This window comes from Anguilla rostrata, chromosome 3 (genome assembly GCF_018555375.3).
Source record: "Anguilla rostrata isolate EN2019 chromosome 3, ASM1855537v3, whole genome shotgun sequence".
NCBI lineage: Eukaryota > Metazoa > Chordata > Actinopteri > Anguilliformes > Anguillidae > Anguilla > Anguilla rostrata.
This window is the reverse complement of record NC_057935.1, coordinates 48,232,769-48,250,154: the sequence shown is the minus strand read 5'-3', so window position 1 is coordinate 48,250,154 and position 17,386 is coordinate 48,232,769. Positions and strand designations below refer to the sequence as shown.

At 39.6% G+C, this 17,386-nt stretch overlaps 1 protein-coding gene across 2 annotated transcripts in view; it reads right to left on the bottom strand.

Annotated features, from left to right (window-relative positions):
- Positions 1 to 17,386, bottom strand: part of LOC135251012 (glypican-6-like) — a 204,935-nt gene that overhangs the window by 34,863 nt on the left and 152,686 nt on the right. Inside the window, exons 5-7 of one of the 2 annotated variants that reach the window (XM_064327935.1) lie at positions 12,293 to 12,423; positions 5,744 to 5,887; positions 4,316 to 4,345 (exon numbers count right to left, since the gene is read on the bottom strand). In XM_064327935.1, the coding sequence (XP_064184005.1) occupies positions 4,316 to 4,345; positions 5,744 to 5,887; positions 12,293 to 12,423 (305 nt within the window). The remainder of the gene's footprint in view (positions 1 to 4,315; positions 4,346 to 5,743; positions 5,888 to 12,292; positions 12,424 to 17,386) is intronic. The other variant, XM_064327936.1, reaches the window with a different exon arrangement.

Sequence of the window (17,386 nt, the reverse complement as noted above, 5' to 3'; positions counted from 1 at the left end):
GGACTTTTCTATCAGGGATGCATTTACCAGCTATGGAATGATTGATTGTCATTGGGAATTTTCTGTAGTCTCAGAAGTATTTCCATTTTGATAGTCTACTTCACTGTCCTGTCAAGTGCTACATTTTAGATCATTCCCCAGGGGAATGAACAGCTCTATTAGATTTATGTCCCTTGCAATGGAAAGCTAAACTCTCCAGTCAAACTAACACCAGTGAATATCTGTTCTGCCGTGTATGTTAAAAGGGGTCACATTCATAAAATCAGCATCCTGGGAAATATATTGCTGTTGCAACATGCAAATGATTCTCCCTCAATAGAAAAAGACAAGCTTATTTGCTCTGTGCAAAACGTGTTATAAAATACGGTCTCTATATTCTAAGACACGGTCTCTAAATCTGTCCTTTTTTTGTTAGAACAATAAGCATTTTCCGAATCCATTTTTGACATGAAAAGACATCTTTACGGAGCCCCCCTGGGGTCAGCTGAGAAAAAAAAAGACCCATGTGTAAATCTGTGCTCTCAGTCTAGAAAGCTGTGCGCACGGTTTATAAACCGTGCTCTCGGATTCATAATCCGTGCCCTCGAATTACGAATCCATGCACACGGATTTGTAAACCGTGCCCTCGAATTACGAATCCATGCACACGGATTTGTAAACCGTGTCCTCGAAAACTGAGCGCATGGATTGCAAATCCGAGGGCACAGTTTACAAATCCGTGGGCATGGATTCATAATTCTAGGGCACGGTTTACAAATCCATGTGCATGGATTCATAATTCAAGGGCACAGTTTACAAATCCGTGGGCATGGATTCATAATTTGAGGGCACGGTTTACAAATCCGTGTGCATGGATTCGTAATTCGATGTACGGAACCCCAGGGGGGTTCCGTACATCTTACTAATAATTTGGTAAAAATATACAACATGCAGCATATGGGCATATGATTCAAATTTTGCACACAATCCATAAAATAATTAAAAGTGGATCTGCAGCACAGTGGAACTGCATTCTTAAGATCAAACTTACTCCCACAGGGAAAAAAAATAATAATAATCTTTTTCCAAACACAGCACTGCCAAAGAGATACAAAAAGAGAGAAAAAAACATTAACTGACATGCCACATCCCACACACAGAAAAGAAAAAGAAAGTTTTTCTTAACTTACAAAGATATACGTCACTTTTAATACAATACACAGCATCTTAGAATACACACAGATTTGATGAGAAGAATAAGCTAAATGATGGAATGATAAAACACAAAACTGGCATGTACCTCTGTCAGCTTCCTTGATTTCCCAAAAGCTTTGAGTACAGTTGATATCTTCCCCCATTTTACTTTGCTTTACTGTGATTCTCAGGCAAGACCAGTTCCTTTTTAACTCCTGTCAGGTGCACTATGATGAAAATAAACTCAATACTGGATAGAGCACAGTATGTGCTGTATTCAGACAAACAGATCCCATGATGATTTAATGCCTCTGTACATACTGTGACATTTTAAAAGGCTTTTTTTCCTTCCCCCAGACTTGAGTTATTGATGATTTGTCAGCAAACAAGTTCCTTCCAAAGTTCTAAGAAGACAAAAATGGTTTTCTTACCAACTTTAAATGTTACTGACATCAGTAAAAATGCCAATTTTTTGTGCTTTAGGGCTAATGCATTTATAGTTCACTGAAGACACACAGGGCCAGATTTACTAAAGGATTGTGACAGTTGCTTGAAGGTCGCAATATCAAAATTGCTATTAGGATTTTTTTGATGCATTGTTAAATGTGTTCATGTATATGTATACCTGGTGTGAATGTTCTAAAGCAGGGTGGAAATTATGTAAATTAGGCCAATTCAATATTCTCTCTAATTTACTAGAGCATACATTAATTGTGACTTTCCTTCTGATTGAGAATTTTTCTAACTCTTAAAACCAGGCGGCAATTTGCGCTGATATAGACTATAGCGCATACACAGGATGCCGGAGAAGGTTGTCGGGCTGTACACACATCCTCCTCAGTCAAATCAGTTTCCCTTGTGGGCTGCGTGGGGTGGAGATGAACGAATGCATTCTGTGATGCATGACACTCTGGAAAGGAGATGGGATTTTAAATACGTTTCCACATTTCTACTAATCATGTCTCGTTTACTATTTCTCAGCGCCTTGTAACGTGGCTGTGGAAGCATCCCATATTGTTTTACACCCTTTTTGCGGGTGTCTCCTATTGAAAAATTGCAAATGAGGTTGTTGGAATAATTTTATTGCGTAAATAGAACTAGTCCTGGAAAATCAGTTGTTAATGTGTCGGTATTGGCGACCTCAACAGAACCACAATATAGTGAATGTTTTCCGCTGCTACTTTCCTTACTACATTTCCTAATTTCCTAATGGCCCACAGAACCACACAGACACAGCTGCCAACAGATCAAACAAGCTTGTCTATGCCTAGCAAGCGTGTTGAATGTGAAAACAAACTCACTGACCATGTACTAGTACACCGATGATCTGAACAGAGGTTAATATTTGTTTGAATAGGCTGCTCCTTTTTCTGCATCCACAGAAGCTTTAATGACTTTGTGATCTCAGGCCTTGCAGTTTGTCCTTAATCCCAAATTTTGCGAAAATGGCAAAAACCTTAACAATCTGATGTTCTAAGTAAGATCACTGGGGGAAAAAAAAAGGACGCTGATAGAAGGAGGCAGGCTGATGGTGCGCATTTTCAGTTTCATGCTTTCTGAGAAGAAGAGCTGCCATTATGACATGCTGCATGGCTGCAGGAGTTACTGTGGTCCTCCTGGACCCGACTCCATTAGTTGCTGCTACAGAGGCCCCAGTTGTGCCTGGGTGGTAATGGTCAGAGTGCCCAGGGAGGATCTCCCGGGACGGACCCCCACAGTCAGCACCGGCCGTGCCCCACAGAGCTGACCCACTTTACCAGCTAATGAAACGAATCAGACAGACCCCTTCATAGCAGCCGCAGCTCAGTGACACTGACCAAAGCATTAAAGACACCCTGACAAATCTGACGTTAGCTAAGGAACTGCACATAGATGGAGCAGTAACCTAGACTGAGGCCTACTGAGAGGTTTTCCCCCACCTTCGTTAAAAATTCATTGTTTTAATTAAAAAAGCAGCACATTTATAGTGGGAAAAAAATTATGAAAAAAAAAACAAGCTGCCGTAGCTTTTAGTGTTCTGAAACCTAGTTTCAATCATGGGAAATTAAGGACCGCTTTCTGTGAATCATTCAAACATAATTGTTTATCTGGAAAAATATATATTCAATTATTGTTCAGTATGGGTCCATTATAAGTCTGGGGCCTCTACAGCAAAGTATCTTCTATTGCAAATCAATTTAGTAATCTGCTTAAGTATAGATCATTACCACATGCATCTGGATTTATCTAAAAGTAATTATTACATCAAACATCTAATGCCTATCTATAAGATCATTATGCCAGTGCAGTGGAAAAATGGATGTATGGTATCAGTTTCAGCAATCTCACCACGTGAGAATGCATGCATCTTGTACAGTATGTGATATGGATGCATGTGCAAGCTCAACTCGGTGTGATCATTCATATATTCACTATCTCTGGGTCCTGACAATATGTCCTGGATTAGAGATGACACAGCCCATAAAGGTGATCCCCAGATGTATTTAAATTTAAGAAGCTAAATGCATGGGCCATCATTTGAGTCATCCAGTTTTACCTCATTTTCAAACCATGCGTTCAGCAGTTTTGCCGTGGTAACAGGATCCCTGCTAAACGACGAGAGCGGTACTTTACTGTCGTAATTACGGGCCTGTCTTTCCAACTTAAATTGTGTTTTAATACCTTCGGCCCCTCCACAGCCAGCCACCGATGAGCATTTCCTTCAGTGATAAATTCTTATTAAACATTGCAAGTGTAGCGTGGAGATTTAGGGACAGTGAGAGGAGCGAATGCAAACTCCGCTCTGCTAAAAAATACATCACACCTGCAGGACACATAACCTATCTAAATGATATTCATATATTCCTGAGGTGTCAGTGTGGTTTGGACAGTCTCCTGCACCATCAGCTCATCTTTATACATTATAGCCATTATTGCCACCCCAAAACAAGGCCCTGGAGTAAAAAAAAAAAAAAAAGCCAACTACACTAAATCCCTTTCAAATGCCATCTGTGTTGCTGCACAACACGACGGCAATTTAACCAATTCTCTTCAACGTTACATTGAGTGATTGCACAGCCACTGGACAAAGACACAGGGAGAGGGCTGGGAGAAACCACCGAACAAACGGCGGAGGGGAGATAGTCACAACAAAAAGGCTTACGCTGTGTTGCATTGTCCTCCAGACCATCCTCTGGAAAGCAGCATTGAAACAAAGAAGAGAGGCAGTTCACTGAATAGGCAGACATATTTGTGTGTGGATAAAGAGAAAAACGATTCATACCTTCCAAGTAACTGAACATTACAATTCACAAATTACTTACCATTTACAAAAATCATGTATTTACAACTAACAGCAATTGTGTATAATGAGTGTAAAACAGCCCCGGCTGGTTAAATTATTTAAGTATAAGCACTTCTGACACTTTATTAACATCTCTGTCTCTTTCCGTTAAGGGTTGTGCAGGCATTGCAGTTACTCAGTAAAGAACTTATGGGAAAATAACTCAAATTTTCACTGGACTCCGAGGCCAATTCATTGATTGTGCACAGCCTTGTTCTGTCAACTTTAACAACATTTTTTGAGTGCTTGCTTTAGTTTAGTTAATAGTGTTGTTTAAACTGTTGAGGGTTAAAATGAAAATACTAAAACTGCATTAAATTTCATATAGAAGTTAGAGGCCAAACCACTTTTTAATCTGATTAAACTGTCTAGCATGACATTGGTGTTTATCACAACCAAGGCTAACCTTGCACTATAATGCTGTACAATACCATCCATTGATTTGAATGCACTGCAGACTGGACCATAGTAATGTAAATCAAAAGTACAAATGGAAGTGTAAGAATAACATTTATGGCTAAAACTGCAATTAAAATAGACATGCCAGGGAGTTGGTAAAACTACACAAATCATCTATAGTATTTGGCAGTAAATACCGAAAAGACAAGAAAGCAACAAATGGAATCGCAAAAGCCAATTCAATAAAGGCAGAATGATGTACACTTTGTGCTGGAAACACAAGCAATGCAGAAAAATCACACCGACAATGGTATGTAGCTAGGAGAAGGACAAATTAGCAGTGCATGCGCCTCTCCTCACAGAGCACGGATAACGACACGCAACTCAATAGAGGAGCGTGACCAGGAGATAGGTACAAAGGATTAATTTCCCTCTCCGGGGGCCTACGTCGGCAAATCACCAGCTTTAATCAACAGTGTCAAGTCATGCAAGACTTCCCTGGTGACTAACTATGTTTACACCGAGGCGGAGTCGGTCGTGATGGGCTGAGCCCGCCTCTCTCTCTCTCTTTTTCTCTCTCTCTCTTGCTTTCTCTCTCTCTGTCTCTCTCTCGCTCTCACTCTCTCTCTCGCTCTCTCTCCCTGTCTCTCTCCAGCTCTTTCTCTCTCTCGCCTTTCTCTCTGTCTCTCTCTTACTCTCTCTCTGTCTCTCTCTCTCTCTCTTTCTCTCTGTCTCTCACTCGCTCTCTCAATTTCACATTCAAATTGCTTCATTGGCAGGAAGTACACTTGTAAATATTGCCAAAGCATCAGATTTTGCTCTCTCTCTCTCTGTCTCTCTCTCTCTCACCAGTCTGTCCAGGCTGGTGCCAGCCGCTGTGGTGGGCCGCTCCTCTGGGCTGTAGGGCCTGAAGCGGGCGTTGAACACATCCGAGATGCCGCGGGTGGACCGGGCCATTCCCGAAGGCTTGGGCTGACCACATCCTTGGAAAACCTACGATTACGGGGAGATACGTGACCAAGTGCTGGGCAGAAACAAGAGCTGGAATTAACACCACAGACATATCATCAGCGTTCCAGGGACAGGGAGAAAAAACAACAAGAGTGTCCATTACACATAATAGCTACATGCTAAAACATTCACAGGGCATTGTTATATGCCTATATCTATTTAGTTAGATTCTACTTTTATATTTATCTACCACAAAACCCCAGAAGATGGTGTTTAAACTATTATACAAGCATAGATTTAAGAGCCCTGGATCAACATTAGTCCTTAACTTTGACTCAAAATTAAGTTTCTTTTTGTATGAAAAAGTTTCCTTTTCCTTTTGAACAAAATGTAACTTGCCTTTTTGTATTAGTGATGAATGTAATAGCAATGTTATTTATTGGCCAAGGTCAAAGGAAAAATGTGGATGGATTATATATAGGCCATACTGTACAAAAGGCACTCTCTCTTTTGTGACTCACATAACAATACTCAAAATATACACATATAAATGCTTCCATTGCTCAGTATTAAACAGAGATCACACCGGGAAAACAGTCTATCTCAAATAATGTTATTCCTTTCTAGTAAAGTGCTAAAAAAAACAAGGAAATGAAAGAAAAAAGACATGCATTTGTTCTTCTCATTGTGTTGGTTACAGCTTATTGCTAACTATGAGATTTTATAAAAAAAACCAAGCAACACTGCCTCCATCTTCATGAATAAATGAGGATAGTACATAACACAAGGTCATCATCACTGTTTGTTTGTTAGAAATGTGGCTACATGTTTAAATTGGCCGTGGCTTAAAGACACAAAGGCCACAAGAAATGTAGCAAATAAGCCATGCGTGAAGCAGGCCAGCACACTTCGGGATCCTGCTGGCTCGGGTTTGAGAACCCCTACTTAATGGACATGAGGCTTGTTGAATGGATCTTTAAAAAAGTCTTGCTGTATTGAATTGCATGTGTCCTTAAAAAAAGTTGAGTGTATTTGATTTAATCTGGGCAAATAATTCAACTCAAGTGGAGCTTAGAAAATGGATCTAAATAAGGGTCCAGATTTAAATGACAGAAAATAGTTGATGAGTGGATGTTTTCAGAAAATATATAAACAATGTTACTTATTTGGTTTGTTCATGTACATATGGCTTTGTTTAGTGGAACTGCATCTTGTTTTAAAATAATAATCTCGTCCCTTCTTTTTGGCACTTTCAACACTGACACAGCAATGTGTTTTGACTTAAAGGAGATATTACATTCTTTCTGATAAAATGTGAAACATTCAAATTTGGCTGTCTGAAAAGCCAGGTGCACAGTCACACCTGTAAGTACTAAAAAAGACTCAAAGCCAACTTTCTACACTGAAAAATATCATTTGTTGAAATCCCAGTAATATTATTTAAATTCCTAAGTATGTTTTTAGATAGAAACCATGAACTGAAAGCAAGGGTACACTGGTACATTTTTCTCCACGAGAATTAGTGTAATGCACACTGACGCACGCATTTAAATTTATGAGTAAAAACTCGGCTTGCAGGAAGCGACTTCAAAAGATGATTTAACACGGCTCGTTGCTCTACACACGTACGCCTTACTGGTATTCAAGTGTTTTTCAGGAAAGTCTTTAGCCATTAAAAGACAGGATCAATCACCATTTCCTGTGGTGTGGAGTTTTGAAATCCAGTGCACAAAGCCGTGTAAACTCAATGACTTCTTATTCATCACTGCATAAGAATTTTTTTTATGGCAAGACACCTCAATTTTACTTGCTTATTTTAGAAAAAAAGGATAGACAAACTAAGCTTTTGAGGCACCAGGTTCAGCAACAATGTCCTACATCTGCACTGCACTGAAGTAATCCGGTTTTAAGAGGACTTAAGAGCACCTGACATTTTCAGAACTAAGGTTTTCTGAACTCGGTACTGTTAAAAATATTGTAACTATGTAGGCTGCCACTGGTTTAAAGTGTAAGCTTGAATTGGACGGAGCATGAATGGTAATGTGATTCTTTCCTTTCACTGTCTAACGGCACAGTAGCTTGTATGCTAATATGTTGCCCAAATGCACTGTGAATGGCTTGAATGACAAGGAGCTGTCTTTGCTCGCATCCATAGCCACAAGAAAGCAGTGGATCTGTATAGCATGCATACTGATTTACATAGCCTGTCACTTCTTATCCAAGGCTGCTACCCCAAGCTCACATTCAACCTCTGTTCACATTGTATGCACAGCCCTCTGTGTTCTTCTATTAAACATAAAACCACAGGTCTCTGGAAAGGTTTTATAGTGTGAGGAATATCTCACGGGCAGCATGGTGGTGCAGTGGGGAGAACATTCGCCTCACAGCAAGAAGGTCGTAGGTTTGAATCTTGGCTTGGGGCCTTTCTGTGTGGAGTTTGCATGTTCACCGCGTGGGTTTCCTCCGGGTACTCCGGTTTCTTCCCACAGTCCAAAGACATTCCGGTAGGCTAATTCGAGACTCTAAATTGCCCATAGGTATGAGTGTGTGAGTGAATGGTGTGTGTGCCCTGCAATAGATTGGCGGCCTGTCCAGGGTGTATTCCTGCCTCTCGCCCAATGCACGCTGGGATAGGCTCCAGCATAAGCAGTATACATAATGGATGGATGGAATACATTACATTACATTACAGGCATTTAGCAGACGCTCTTATCCAGAGCGACTTACACAACTTTTACATAGCATTTTTACATTGTATCCATTTATACAGCTGGATATATACTGAAGCAATTTCGGTTAAGTACCTTGCTCAAGGGTACAACGGCAGTGTCCTACCCGGGAATCGAACCTGCGACCTTTCGGTTACAAGCCCAGTTCCTTACCCACTGTGCTACACTCCGTCACTGAATAGCTCACACATGTGTACAAGACTTCAAACAGGTTTAAGGAGGGCCTTCACGGTTAACCTGCCACCCAACTGCCACATAAACGAATCCCTACCCTCATTGGAAAGAATATCAGTCCACTGATGTTGGTTTATACAACTTTACTGGAGAAGTATTGAGAATAAAAGTGGCTATTCGGGAGCATTTGGTGATCTTTTCTTATCAAAAGGGCAATCACAATGGCTCTGAAGAAATTCATAGCCCTCTTTAGTTAGGGAGACACATCTATGGAATGTGAGGCATTCACACCGGGAACACTTTTCATGTTTCCCAGCCGTGCACGTAAGCACACCGACTGCACGTGTTCCCGTTTACGTTGGATGAAACGCTGCTTTTGACCCTGACCTTGGCCAAACCTCGAAGAAAATGTAAGCCAAGGAATTTTTCAAGTCTGCCCTAAAATCAGTGGCTGCTTTTGTTTTTCTTCCTACTCTAACTACAGTTTGCAGGCAGTGAAAAATGCAGTTAAGCAAGAAACACATTAAACATGGTTACTCGCCACTGAATCTTTCTGACCAGAAAGCAAACCTATAATTCAAAAACAAAGGCCTATAACTGGGTGAAGCTTGTTTATTTACATGGCAACATTACACAAGTGGAAAACCTCACGTTCCTATTTAGAAGAATCTCACAGAAGGCCAAGTGGTTTCACCACTCAGACCTTAAGCAGACAAAGCTGTTTCTGCCCTCCAATGTGCCTCAGTCCAGGAATTTCAAAATGTTTGTTCAAATTGCTGTTTTGGTTGGACAACTGGCCAGTTGAGTGCTTAAAAATATGATTTATAGTGGAAAATGTATATTTATATTTAATTAATATATTATACCATCATTTATTACATAATGTTTTGTGAACTACTTGTATTAGTCATTTTATGTATAATGAACAACAAATTGTTAGTATTAAAGTATTAAAACAATAAAGTGCACAGCTCTCAACCTCCAATAAAATAACAGTTTTTGTGGATGCATCCAAATGGCCACAAATGCCAAAAGGGACATTACAACAAGCTATTACATAGCTTTGGACTCATCTTGCACCTGCGACAAGTATTATCATTATGAATTTTAATATTAAAGCCAGAACGAAGACTCAGATAGGCTATGTACATGTGTAAACATCCCCAAATAATAGCGCAATATATATTAACATTCAATGCATTACATTTTCAGATCCAGACTAAAGTTATACCGAGAGAGCCATTTTAGTATTTATTTGTTTGTTACAGGAAGAATAAAAAAGGAAGGGGCTCATGTAATCCAAACAGTTGATTTTGGTTAGCCTAAGGTTTGGCCAATGTCAATAGCCAATGACTATTTTTTTTCTTATTTCTCTGCTTTATAATGGCTTCCTTGACTTTCATTGGCACAATGCAGGTCCCCATCTGGAGAAAGAGCAATAACAGATTCCAAAAGCAACCAGGGAGTAGTTTATGAATCAAGATTAATGAGATAGCTGGATAACTGTACTGAGTAAAACCCAGAAGCCTCCCAAATCTGGATAATGTACGGAAGTAAAAAGAGCTGTTCTGGGTTTTACTCAGCACAGTTATCCAGCTAACTCAGTAATCCTGCTACATGAAATACTCAGCAGAGGCTTGTTGAATGGATCTTTAAAAAAGTCTTGCTGTATTGAATTGCATGTGTCCTTAAAAAAAGTTGTGTATTTGATTTAATCTGGGAAAATAACTCAACTCAAGTGGAGCTTAGAAAATGGATCTAAATAAGGGTCCAGATTTAAATGACAGAAAATAGTTGATGAGTGGATGTTTTCAGAAAATATATAAACAATGTTACTTATTTGGTTTGTTCATGTACATATGGCTTTGTTTAGTGGAACTGCATCTTGTTTTAAAATAATAATCTCATCCCTTCTTTTTGGCACTTCCAACACTGACACAGCAATGTGTTTTGACTTAAAGGAGATATTACATTCTTTATGATAAAATGTGAAACATTCAAATTCGGCTGTCTGAAAAGCCAGGTGCACAGTCACACCTGTAAGTACTAAAAAAGACTCAAAGCCAACTTTCTACACTGAAAAAATATCATTTGTTGAAATCCCAGTAATATTATTTAAATTCCTAAGTACGTTTTTAGATAGAAACCATGAACTGAAAGCAGGAAGAATAAAAAAGGAAGGGGCTCATGTAATCCAAACAGTTGATTTTGGTTAGCCTAAGGTTTGGCCAATGTCAATAGCCAATGACTATTTTTTTTCTTATTTCTCTGCTTTATAATGGCTTCCTTGACTTTCATTGGCACAATGCAGGTCCCCATCTGGAGAAAGAGCAATAACAGATTCCAAAAGCAACCAGGGAGTAGTTTATGAATCAAGATTAATGAGATAGCTGGATAACTGTACTGAGTAAAACCCAGAAGCCTCCCAAATCTGGATAATGTACTGAAGTAAAAAGAGCTGTTCTGGGTCGTACTCAGCACAGTTATCCAGCTAACTCAGTAATCCTGCTACATGAAATACTCAGCAGAAGGCTAGAATCAAAACTAGATTCAGAGCTCTATTCTATCTGCTCTAAGGAAGCAATTCAACACACCTGACTAATCAGAAACACCATTTGTCCCAAACATTATGATGCCCTGAAATGGGGAATAGTTATAAAAAGTGCCATCATTTCTACATGAAACTAAAATATATAAAACCACCCTTAAATAGAAGCAGAGCGTGTACTTTAACCATATGTGAATTGTTTGATTACAGTTATAAAATTGTGGAGTAGAGAGCCAAATCCAGAAAATATATAGATTTCTACTTTGTTACATTTATTCCTTAGTGTCAAATTGGAAAAAAAGTGCAGTTTGTCTTTTTCTAAGGGAACAGGCATAGCTAATCCCATTTGCTGTTCAAATATATTATATGCCACTGAAGATCACTATACTACTGGATGATGCAACTCGATGATATTCTTCAGGAGAATATAAGACATTAGTTTGTGTAACAAGGGCACTGAATTGCTAAATATTAATTAAATAAATGTGCACGCTTGCATTGCAGTAACTCAGCCAGAAACTATCAAAGCAAGTACAAGTGAAACTTAGCCACAGGCTCATTTTAATAGACAATAAGTCCTACCCGTGACTGACAAGATTTTTGGTCAGCCCTGAATCTGTAATTGGCCACTGATTCATATGCTTAATTGGGCTCTTTTTTATTTTTATTTTTTTTTTAGATTTTGGGACAAGGGCAGTCTAACAATTCAAAGCATTCAGGCCCAAAGGTAGTATTCATTTTGCTCTTCTTTTCAAGTATAAAGGAATTGTAACTTTTATTTCTAATTCCCACAGCTCTCCAGTGAAAGAATGGTGTCTCCACATCATTTGTGCATTGCTTCCTCTACACTACACTGATGCATATTATCATTTTACAATTCCAGTTCTACCTTCAGACAGCCTGCAAGGGCATTATAATTATGACAAGCGTCAAACATACTCTACCTAGCAGGCAGTTCATAGTGTAAAATCTAAAGAGTTTCTGGGCTAAACGCACCTTGGCTGAGACTTGCATGCTGTTGTCTTGCATGTTCATGATGGCCTCGGATATCTTGACGTCGATTGGCTCCATGACGGCCTCAATGTTGAAGGGTCCCTCCAGCCTCTCCGCCACCTGCAGCATGGCATCTGTCACAACAGGGGAGATCGTCAGAGGGGAGGGCGCAGAGAGGGCCCCCCCGAGCCCACACCGGGCGGTGGCCAGAGGAGGCGCCACCCCCCGCCCCGGCAGGCCGGGGAGCGGCCGAAGCCGATAGCCTCGGGCCTCCCCTCAGGACACAACGGCCCAGATGACACCGCGGAGGGGAGAAGCGACTGAAAGGACAACCCCCACAGCACGGCCCGCCGAGCTCCACCATTCGCATTATCTGGGATTTTCGCTCTCGTCGGGCTTGATCTGAGCTGAAGTCTCGTAATGTGGAAGGATATCCCTGTCATCTCCTAACATGCAGCTGGTGAAAGCCTTAGTAAAAAAAAAAAAAAAGATGGGGTGACCTAATCTTTTACTTTGTCTAACAGGTACTGTAAGTCAAAGCCCCTGCTCGCAAATGGGCTTCACGTCGGCCCTGCAGTTTGAAATCTGCGGGCCTAATAAAAGATTACAGACAGGAGAGCAGCAAAATGCTTGACATCTATTAACCCGATTTGGCACCCCATTTAGATGCCGGTTGATATGCAGTGGTGTACTGAGAGCAAGAGTAAAATTAATCTGTTACAGGATCACGTGGGCATGATTTGCACTGTTATTAAGTAATAATTCTTGTAAAAAAAGTGTTTTTTCGAAGTTAGAGGAGGAATACTAATGTTCACAAAATTATACTGAAAAAAAACAGCGAAGCCATAACCTTACCACTCTTTCATGTTGCACAGATACAGACTAATTGAGCAAAAAGATCATACAATGTATCATCATATCTGACTGCTCTAAATATGGAGATGAAAGAGGCTGCATATTAAACACAAAATACAAAGTGGATGATATGGCCCTCAGAGCTTTTCCTAGAACCAATTTTATAACAAAATCCTTTCAACCAATCACCTTTATCTAAATAGACAAGGATTGTGCATTAGTTATTCTTTTCCGAACTGATTACAAAATCTGAAGAAAATACCATCTTCATAATAGCGTGAAAAGGTAAACCAGGCACAGTGAGATAAAAGAGGCCCATTATGACAATATGTCTTTTCTTATGATATTATCTTCTAGGAGGAATTTTAATTTGCATTTCGATCAACATTGAAATCAGAAACATTTGCTCACTTATTAATAACATGCTAACATTACTGCGTAGACAAATTGGAATTATATCATTTAAAAAGAAAATCTGCATGGTGTATTCAGGCAGGATGTAAAACACATTATCCAAGAATAATTATGATTTCTCCCAAGGGAGACAAACAAGCCGTTACTTGAAGATAATTAAAATGTTGGCTCGTTCTGAGATCTTATTTGCATCAATATCAAGTGTGGCTGTGCTAGGGTCCAAGATGTGCTGTTTGCTCACCATTCATTTCACTGTATTGATAAAAAACCACACGGCAATGTCTGATCAGTCTGATTTGCGTACAATTAATATTAACTTTGTGTCTTGTTTTAACCAAAGCATTTAGCACAACATATAGATAGGAGACAAATGAGCATAATTCAAACAATAAGACTACTGTGCACAATAATCTGCAATATGAGAGAACTGCATGAGGTACGTTCTTATTTGATTCGCACAATAAAATTTAAAACCTAAAAAATTGAGTGTCTGTGGTGAAAAAATAATTTCTAAATGTGCTAAAACTTTCTAAATGTGTTATTTACTTATAAATCTGAAATTTAAAGCTTACTACAATACTTATGATGTATGTGAAATCATGATTGTTCCCATTCAAAAGAACTGCTGTATCTTACTGTAATTAATTACTGTAATGTTCTTTCCATTGTCTTTGTGGCAATGGGGGTATATTTTAACCAAAAAAAAAAAAAACCTCAAATGGAAAAAAAAACACGAACTCAGCACTGGTTCTCCGTCAATAGCCAGGAAGACTGACGGATAGGAGCTGTTGAGTGAAAGAGATACCCTGCAACATTCGAGAAGGGCCTGCAAATAAATGTACGACTGCTTGGCTGACTAGAGCGTGGCGGTAAAGCCGCAGTACAGAGAGCGAACAGAACCTATGACGACATCCCGCCACCCCATGGGGGCATGCTCAGGTCAAGGAAACACGCACGTAGGTTCTCCGTTATATACAACCTCCAACCAGAGACCTCCCAAGAACATACCAAACTCAGTCTTTTATTACACTGGGCCATTAGTTAGCTCCCCTATAAATTCAGAGGAACGGAAAAGGTTAATTGCAGAACAAAACAATGTCTGTTTTAATTCATTGGAAATCAAATTTTGAACACTGACCTAATGCTTCGCAATATGACACCAACAGTTCCAGAGAAAAGTCAGTTGTAACCGCACTGTATTTCTCTACTGTAAAAAAACAAAACAAAAAAACAAAACAAACACGACGGCAGAATGTGTATCATTTCTCTCAACTAATGAACCATGCTAAATTTGGGTTGTGAAGTAAATAGCAATGCAGAACAGTGCCAGAGGGCAACAAATCTTTACAGATTGCCTCTGGGGATACGGAAGGTCCAGCCTAATTGTTTTTATATTAGTGTTTCCAAATTCAGACAGAGCTCAATTACTTACTGTTTGTGGTTAAATATACCCATGTTGTAGAGACAACAGTTCAACGGATCTATATGTGATTGCAGGTACAGCATGAACTGAACAGAGACACCTCCCACACATTATAGGTGCCAGGAATAAAAATGTTATGATTTATGTGCAGGACTCTCAGGTAAATACACACACTTGATATATGTATATAGTGCCCTCTGTAATGTCTGCGATAAAAACTAAGTAATATACTTTCTTCTTGACTAGGTGGGGGGCTATGTAAAAAAAGTGCTGTAATTTCAACATGGTGAAACCGAAATGTATAAAAATACCCTCTAATAAAAGCTGAGAATCTGCACTTTAACCACACGTGTTAACCACATGTGAATTATTTTATTACAGATCTAAAATTGTGAAGTACAGAGCCAAATAATAATAAATAAATAGAAATATTTCTGTGGTCTAAAAATTAAGGAGGGCACTGTATAGTGCCAAATGTAACCCTAATATTATTCCTATAATACTCAGAAATAGAAATCAACAGTGCTTAAGGAATGCTGTATTTTACCAGGACAGATTTATAAAGCCTTACCACAGAAATGGCTGGGTGTCTCACGGTGTGTAGGTGTCCAAAATTGGTACACTCCAAATCCTGGACCACACATAAGGTTTTCCACTCCCTTGTTACAGCAAGGGGAGATGTCAGCATGTGCTGACTAAGCAACAGCTGCACAAAAAATCAAGAAGGGGTGCAAAGGCCTTTTTGAGTAGCCCTCCTCAAAACACGGGGAGGTGGGTATAGTCTGATGCATCCCAAGTGACTGTCTAGTCCTCCAGGCCAAATTCCATCTTGGGTCAACATGTCTCTGCCAACTCAGACGATGCTATAGCAACGACTGCTGAGCAGTGAGCACACAATGACTGTGCAATGCGAGTTTGAAACAGTAATATGACTCATTTCGATAATTGCTATTAATAAGTAATGAAGGCAAATGATTTCAGGAAAATGATCTGTTCAACGCCTCGAGTTGGAGTATAGAGTTCATTTAGAAATAGCACTGGAAGAACTCAAAGAGCACCCGGCATCATAGAGGGTATGCATCTTATAGGAGCAGGAGTCCACAGAAAGGTTTTATAGGTTTCAGTCCAGTTGAATAAGCATTTATTTTGCATATATGCCCTTTGGCAAGAATTTTATTAGTTATATTTAAACAACAGCTACGAGAATTGTCTTACTTGACAAAAAGCTGAGCTTTCTCATTTGCAAGTCCTTAGAAAGTGTATTGTTAAGCAACCTGGATTTTAGTGATATTATAGAATTGCTCCAAAAGCAAGAAAAAAGAGCTTGCAAATCGGTACGTTACCCCCTCCCTTGTACCATTAAAGACCTACAGGGAATGTTAATGCAACATGTTATCATTTAGATTATTAGGCCTATCAGACTACATTGACCCTATAAGCAGGTGGGCCGCTGTGTAGGCCCATGCTTATTGCTGCTGTCCATTTTCATTTGGATTTGACTCGGACTGCGGATTCTAACGGTGTGCAATATTATTGTGCTGCTGATTACATTGAGTTGCTACTGACTGCAAGCTATAATTGATGTGTTCTTCATGTGTGAAGTGTTTGTTGAGTAGCAGTAGGCTTACATATGGGCACTGTATTGGTTTTGCGTTCACATTTGCTAACATTAGGCTGTTGCTCCTCTTTCGTGCAGTTGTCTCATGCTAGCTGTGATTCTGAGATGTGAGCTGTTGTTCATTTGGCTACATTTTATCTGTAACTTAGGCTGTGGTCCTAAACCTAGCACTTACGCTTTACAGTGCTATCAATATCTTATTTTTTGAGGGTGGTTCGGGAGGGGGAGGGTTGGTGGGGGTGGGACGGGGGTGGGGGGTGGCGGTGGTGAAATGCTGTCCTTGTCCTGGGGCCCACGTAGTTGTAATCTGGCTCTGGGGCTAGGACCCAATTCACAGCCAATGCACAATAGGAAATGTGCATGTATCTGCAGATAGCAGATAAGAAAAACTGTAAAAACATTAAACAACAAAACTATGTCTAGAAATCTTTGTCAATTCTTCTGTATTTCCAATATTTATAATGCTACCATAATCACACTGCTTTTTGACACCATTTCCCACCATTTAATAAACTGCATAAACAAATTGTGCATTATATTGTTAAATAAATCATTTTAAATGAAATGTCTAAATATGTTCCGGGAAATAATGTGGAACTGCAAGGCCACTGCACAGGGCAAGGACGAACAGTATATCCGAAGCATTTCCATTTCCCATTGCCTGGCTTACTGTACATGAGGGATGGCATGAATCAATGGGGCGGAGGGGGGATGATTCCACGATTTAATATTTTCATCTCTAAAACGATGTGTAATCAATTTGTTTTCATATGGAACCCATTACCCC